The 7,330-nt window shown below is 33.9% G+C and overlaps 1 protein-coding gene across 1 annotated transcript; it reads right to left on the bottom strand.

Moving 5' to 3' along the window:
* Nucleotides 1-3,565: 3,565 nt before the first annotated feature.
* LOC113338999 (dermokine-like) lies at nucleotides 3,566-4,472 on the bottom strand. The gene is made up of 2 exons (XM_026584396.1): nucleotides 4,220-4,472; nucleotides 3,566-4,100 (listed from the first exon to the last, which is right to left on the bottom strand). The coding sequence occupies exons 1-2, from the start codon at nucleotides 4,284-4,286 to the stop codon at nucleotides 3,718-3,720; spliced, it is 450 nt and encodes a 149-aa protein (XP_026440181.1). The 5' UTR covers nucleotides 4,287-4,472; the 3' UTR covers nucleotides 3,566-3,717.
* Nucleotides 4,473-7,330: the final 2,858 nt, after the last annotated feature.

Genomic DNA, 7,330 nt, shown 5'->3' with positions numbered 1-7,330 from the left:
AATCTCGAAATATAATTCTAGCATACATTTTCAAAGGTCTTTAACAATAATCATGCAAAATTGTTGAAATCATGTATCTTTTGTTCTATACAAAAACGGAAATGATATTATGCGCTCCTTTTACCACCCCACTCTATGCCCACCTGATGTGACAAACTGAGCTGGAAGAAAATAGAAAACACGTCAGAGTTTTTCGTTCTCTATTTCAACCTCTCTGTAAATTTCCTTCATAACTATGATATATTCTCATTTTAACATCGTCACAATCGTATTTTCGAAAAATCTCTCATGCGTACCGTTAATCCTCTTCAACTTGTAGGTTTGTATTATCATTAATTTCTTTTTCTCGGTCTTATTTTTTCCTCTTACAATCATCTGATCAAGTTTTAGACATTAAAAAGCCTAGGTTAACAAGAAAATTGTGATGAGACCATAGTTCTTCAATCTAATTAGATATAACAGGAATAAGAGGATAAGAAAATTGAAATTATTAATTAACTACCCCCATCATCAATTTGATAAAGACATGCTTCAAAAAAAAATCAATTTGAAGAAGACAAATTCCTGAACCCTAGAAATTAAACTCAGCAATCATAATTGATCAATTTAATCCGAAATACAGAAAACCTGTTTTCTCAAATCGTTTGAATTGAATAAAGAACTTTACAAAAAAAAAATCATCGGGGAAGAAACCCTTTAAATAAATTCATTCAGGTTCCATTTCCATCTTTAAAACAACCTATACAACCTTATTTTCTAATTTTATCTTCTTTTTGCTTTGATGCAAAGTTCTTATATAATCCAAATCTATACAATTCTGTGATTGTATTCCTTGGTCGGAAGAAACTTCGCTGGAAGAATAAAAACACATATTGATAGTACAGAGAGAACCAAACCGAATAAAGACAAATAAAGTGGGTAAAAAAGAAGAATGATGATGTGTAACTTTTGTTTTGTCTCAACGTACACATCACTGCCACCACATCGGCTGGGCGCAGAATGGGGCATAGAATAGGACGTCGTATAGCCTTGCCAATATAAAAGTGGTAATTATTTGAACGGATTAGTTTTTGGTGCCCGTTTTTTGTGAGTGGGTGGTTTCAGTGTCCATTTGGACGGTCCACCAAAAAAATTGTTTTAAAAGTGAACTTTTCCGATTTTCCTTCGCATTGCTACAGATTATATGTATTGTATTCATCCCTTGAAATGATGTTTCGCAATCTGAGATTTAAAAAAAATGGAATTATTTATCAGCTGAATTGGGTGGGTCTACAGTTTTCTAAACACGATGGTGCATCTTTGTTTCTATAATAACCAGTAACTTTAGAATAAAAATCTCAAAAACCTTATGTATGAAAATCAAGGTGAAGAAACCAGTTATAAATCTACTGTCTAAAGGAGGGTTTGTATCAGAGATTCCCCTTCTCATTTGTCATTGATTCAATAGTTGTTGCTTCCGCGAAAAAGAAATCACAGGGACTTCGAACTAGGCTCAGATCGCAGTTTCGCAACAATATGTAAATTGTAATAATCGATTTGGTTAGGCATATCTCTTATGCTCGAATCTAGGTCATACTCTAAGACTTCCTACAAGAGCAATTTAGCCACGACAACTTCAAATAATTTCAAGTCGCGTAAAATTTTCCTTGTAATATCCACAGTTTGCTAGCGACTCGAAACATGTGTCATGGTCTAAAATACAATTTAATTCTCAACCTAACTTCCGAATTTTTGTTTTAATCAAGTTGAGGAAAAAAAAGTAATTCCTTAACTTGATTAAATCAAAAATTCAGAAGTTAAGTTGAAAATTAAGCCTGGCATTTTTAGGGGTCATTCAAAAGGAATTAGGGGACAACAATAAAACAAAAAAGGTCACCCAAACCTAAATTGTGTTCACCCATTATCTCCCATATTTTGTAATGACAAAATTACCTTTCAATATTCGGTAGTTTGAATAGGATTCGGGTGATAAAAAAAAATTTGAGAAATTTTCTTTTTTTCTTTTTAGTTTTGAGTTTGTTTGTTTTTTTTCGAACTTTGGTACAACCATAATTGGTAGTAAAGTGTGTTACTTTAACTTCCGAATGTAGATTGATCCCAAAATGAGATTTTGCCAAAATCCTTTAATTTTCGACTTTGGTACAACCATAATCGGTAGTAAAGTGTGTTGCTTTAACTTCCGAATGTAGATTGGTCCCAAAATGAGATTTTTCCAAAATCCTTTAATTTTCGACTTTGATACAATCATAATCGGTAGTAAAGTGTGTTACTTTAACTTCCGAATGTATATTGGCTCCAAAATGATATTTTTCCAAAATCCTTTAATTTTCGAACTTTGGTACAACCATAACCGGTAGTAAATTGTGTTACTTTAACATCCGAATATATTCAATTTTCGAATTTTAGTACTATTATAATCGGTAGTAAATTTAACTTCCGAATGTATATTGGCCCCAAAATGAGATTTTGCCAAAATCGTTTATTTTCGAACTTTGGTACAACCATAATCGGTAGTAAAGTGTGTTACTTTAACTTCCGAATTTATATTGGCCCCAAAATTAGTTTTTGCCAAAATCCTTCAATTTTCGAACTTTGGTACCATCATAATCGGTAGTAAATTGTGTTACTTTAACCTCCGAATATATTCAATTTTCGAATTTGTGGTGCTACCATAATCGGTAGTAAATTAAGTTAGTTTAACTTTCGAATGTATACTGGCCCCAAAATGAGTTTTTGCCAAAATCCTTCAAATTTTCGAATTTTTGTACTGCCATAATCCGTAGTAAATTATGTTCATTATCTACCGATTGTGTTTAATTTTAGTACAGAAAATTTGAAGCAGTAGCAGGAACACAATCGGTAGATAACAATCAATTTATCTACCGATTATGGTCGACGTTCTTTAGAAATGAAGAACATCAACTATAATCGGTAGATAACAACCAATTTACCTACCGATTATGGTTGATGTTCTTCATTTCTAAAGAGCATCAACCATAATGGGTAGATAAACTGATTGTTATCTACCGATTATGTTCCTGCTACTGCAAATTTTAGAAAATTTTAGATCAAATTTTTGATTTCAAGCAATCAAGTCATAATTTTGGATCACAATTACTATCATTTGTCTGTTTTGTTTGTTTATAACTCGTTTTTTTTTTTTTTTTTTTTATGTTCTAAGTTAAAGGTTAATGAATTTTGGGTTTCAAGTTTAAACAATCGATCATAAAATTTGTTTGATCGACGATCTTGGGTTTCAATCAAAATTAAAACAATGAAAAAGAAATCCAATAGTAGAAAAGAGAAGAAGAAGATGAATGATATGATTTTGAAAATAAAGGATATAGGTTTAGATTTAGTATAAAGATGAAAGGTAATATAGACAATTTCTATGTTATTAAGATACGCCTTGACCCCCTTGAATAAAAGAGCGGCCCCTAAAAATGCTACGAAATTAAGGTGCTGTATCCAAGCACCCAGACGGCGATCCAAAATTTGGTCACCTACTAAAATGAAATACTTTAGGATGGGACAGCAGCAAATACAAAAACAGCACATCCACAGGTTCGTACTCCAAATTTACTTTCACATTAGCAATAACAAATTACCATGTCAAATTTTTACAATTATACACACTCATAGAAAAAATAATAATTATAATTATACACACCGGTTGAAATAAACAAAAATGTTTGTACAACAACTACAAACTCAGAACTATACCGCTAACAAGAGACCAACTATCAACGGAGCTAATAAACCGATCTTCTTGCTGTTGTAGCCGGTCGAAGATGCAGACGAAGTTCGATTACGGTTGTTATTGTTGTTGCGGCCAACCGCACCAGCTCCAATTACACCACCAGTGACCAAAGGAACCGTCGTGGCAGCCCCCCCTCCTCCATTATTATTTTTATTAGTTGAAGTGTTAGGTGTAGGTGTCTTATTGGAAGCCACCCCACTACCACTTCTACCATTATTAGATGAGGAAGACGAAGACGATGATGAGCGACCACCACCACGGCTACCACCACCGCGTAGTCGTCTGTTAATCCTAACCATCAGTCCTCCTTCTATACTGCTTTCATTTCCCTGCTCATAACCTGTAAAAATACCAATCAAAAGTGTTATTATAATATTTGTTGAATTGATCGATATTTTTTATACAAATTTGGACCTCTGTAGATAGGAATAAGGATAGAAGTAGAAGAAGAAAGATTACCTGAACCAGACGACAACGAAAGATGAATCAGAAGAAAGCATAAAATTGCTTTAGCTAATAGACCCATTACAAATTGCTCGAGTGATGCTGATTTTTAATACTTAATTTCCAAGTTTCAACTGCAAGATCAATAAATCGGCTTAACTAATTTGGATTTAAAATAGTTGACGTTCTCTCTTCTTGTTTCTGTATATTCCCTGAGTTGGAATGTCAGAGAAGATGATATCTCCTTTTATTGAGGCTCCCTCCCAGCACGTGTTTTTGTATTCGCTGACTTCTTTGGTCAACAAAATAGTACGCGGCATGGTATGGCTCTTATGGACTAGACTTGCCCTGCTTCTAGGCAGGTATATAATTCCTCTCACCATCCCATAGGTGCCTTCTTTGTTCTTTCCAGGAAAATAGCCAAACACTCCGTAATGCTTTGGTTTTTGTTTTCTTCTTATCGATCAAGATTTGGTGATGACTAGTTTTGTGCTCAGGCCATTACGAGTTTGTCACCCAACACATTTATATTGGACACAATTACACCGGCGAAAAATGTTATTCTTGCCGAAAATTTGGTATTATGTCCCGTTTTCACTTATCAGTTTGGGATCTATCCAATCACATGAAAAATTAAAGAATGTATACTAAAAAGAGAAAAAAAAAACATCAAGTACGTTATATTCCACATATGTTGGATTACTATGTGCCAATGTCACGTTTTTGCCCTTTCTTACATGATTTATAAAAGGGATACCAATTCTACTAAGTACTCGTACCGTTTTATATAGGACAAAAACAAACCACCGATCATGGCCATTTTATCAGCTCTTAGTAGGACTGATATCCCCTTATAAATAGTGCTTTCTTGTTGTAGAAAATTCTAAGTCGATTCTGCTTTTTTTTTTCTCGTTTATGCATTGACAATGGATGTGTGTGTGGGCCTATATGGGCATCTGGAAAGAGACCGTGAAAGCTTAATCAAATCTTAAATGAAAATTCAGTTATTGGTGTAGTAAGGCTATATTGAAGAAGCAGATAGACTAGTTAATTATTGCCGCATCCTTTTAGGATTTCATCTTGTTTCTGGAATGTGTAATGCAGTGACAGATATGTTAGCATAGAAAGCACAATTCTTTACTTGTATTTTAGGTTGGGAAATCGTCCCCCTTTTTATATTAAGTACAAACTGTCAATAGATAAATCTATCAGGAGAGGCGTACTTTTTTCTTTTCTTTTTTCCTTAATCACATTTTTATTGATTGAAACAAAAGAGTTACACCAAATGAAAAGGCAAAAAAAATTAAAAGTTTATTACTTACACAAAAGATGGCTAAACAAGCTAATCTAAAGAACTCAGAAAGAGACTACTGATATGGCAGTCAATGCACTAATTGCAGAGAAGATCATGGTACTATGTTCTTTTGAAACTGATCTATTACTGACTTAGAGTCAGATCTTATTATCACCTTCTTGAAATTTAGCAGAACATCTCGTTCCAGTGCACAAAGAACTGGATAAGCTTCTGTAATAGAGTTAGTAGGTATTCCCAAACCACCTGATAATGTGCCAATCACCTGACAAATATTATCTTTAGCTATGACACCAAATCATGCATTTCCAAGATTTCCAAATGAAGCTCCATTACATCAGAATAGTATATATCCATCAGATACAGGATTCCAAAAACATTCTTTGACTAAGTTAAACTTAGTATTCCTAGCACCTAAATTAAAGAAAGATATTATTTGGGTATCATAGTTCTGTCCCCATCTATTACCTTTCATTTTGTTGCCTCCTTCTTGCACCATCTTATAAATCTTGCTTTTGAAGCTATTCATATGAATCCATTCGTTTTCAAATAAGATTTTGTTCCTTTGAAACCATAGATCTTTCATGGTGGCACATGTTGCTGTCAACCATATCTCCTTGACAAGAGGGCTCTGATTTTTAGCTGCATGACACAGATCATGAAAGGAGAGTGGCCTGGGAAATCTAAAGATTGAGCATAACCAATTCCAAATTTGCACGCTGAACTCACACTGCCATAAAGTATGATCCATGCTATATTACTCAGCAATACAAACGCAACATCTAGAAAGGCATTTCACACCCCTGATTTATCGTTATTTCATCATCCACATAGACACCTTGTTGCAATTTCCAAATGTTGCTTGCTATACTGGGATGTAAAAAAGACTTCCAAATGAAAGATGGCCATGATAACTTATGTCCTTTGAATCTCAATTTCTCCATAGCCATTGAAGTGGTAAAGTTACCACCGTTATTCCTAAACCACACTGTGTAATCATGTCCTCCTATAATTTCACGCCGTTTATCTGCAGGTAAATGTGGTTGCAGCTCAGTGGGAATGTGCCAAGTTCTACCATTTAACAGGTCTTGAACTTTCATTTGCAGATTGTTTACAAATTCAATATAACCAATTTCATGTATCAAGGGTGAAATACCACACCATGTATCAAACCAAACTGAGATTTCTGCTCAATTATTAGCACACCACCTAATATCTTCTTTTAAAGCAATCCAAGCCCATTGCAATCCAGACCTCACTGAAGACTGTTTCCAGTTCTCAAACCATTGGCCATGTTTATTTTTAAATTTTGCAGCAAAGAAAAGTGTCATTCATCTTCAGAAGATACTAGTTTCCACATCATTTTCACTAGTAGAGCCTGTTAATAATTACTAGTATTTTGATCCCAAAACCCCCTTTATTGGAGTACATACTTTTTTCCATGACAAAATTTTGTATTTTCTAACTTCACTATCCCCAGGCCATAAAAATTCCTTATCAGCTTCTCACAGATTTTAATAACTGAGAATGGCCATTTATAAACTGCCATGTTGTATAGAGGAAAACTGCATAACACTGATTTGACCATAACCAATTAGTCTTGGAAAAAAATAATAATTTACCTTTCCAAGTTGCTAGTTTATTTTGATGTGTTTCTACCATTGTCCAAATCATTGCAGAAGTTAACAAAACATCAAGATATTTATCAGCAAATCCAGATAATTCCATATTAACCATTCTACTAATTTTTTTGCTTCCTGATTGAAGTAGTTCCATCTATAAAACACTTATTTTTGGCTTTATTTATTAACTGG

The sequence above is a fragment of the Papaver somniferum genome, unplaced genomic scaffold (assembly GCF_003573695.1).
Source record: "Papaver somniferum cultivar HN1 unplaced genomic scaffold, ASM357369v1 unplaced-scaffold_19, whole genome shotgun sequence".
NCBI lineage: Eukaryota > Viridiplantae > Streptophyta > Magnoliopsida > Ranunculales > Papaveraceae > Papaver > Papaver somniferum.
Note: the sequence above shows the minus strand (reverse complement) of the source record. Positions and strands in the feature narration are given on the sequence as shown.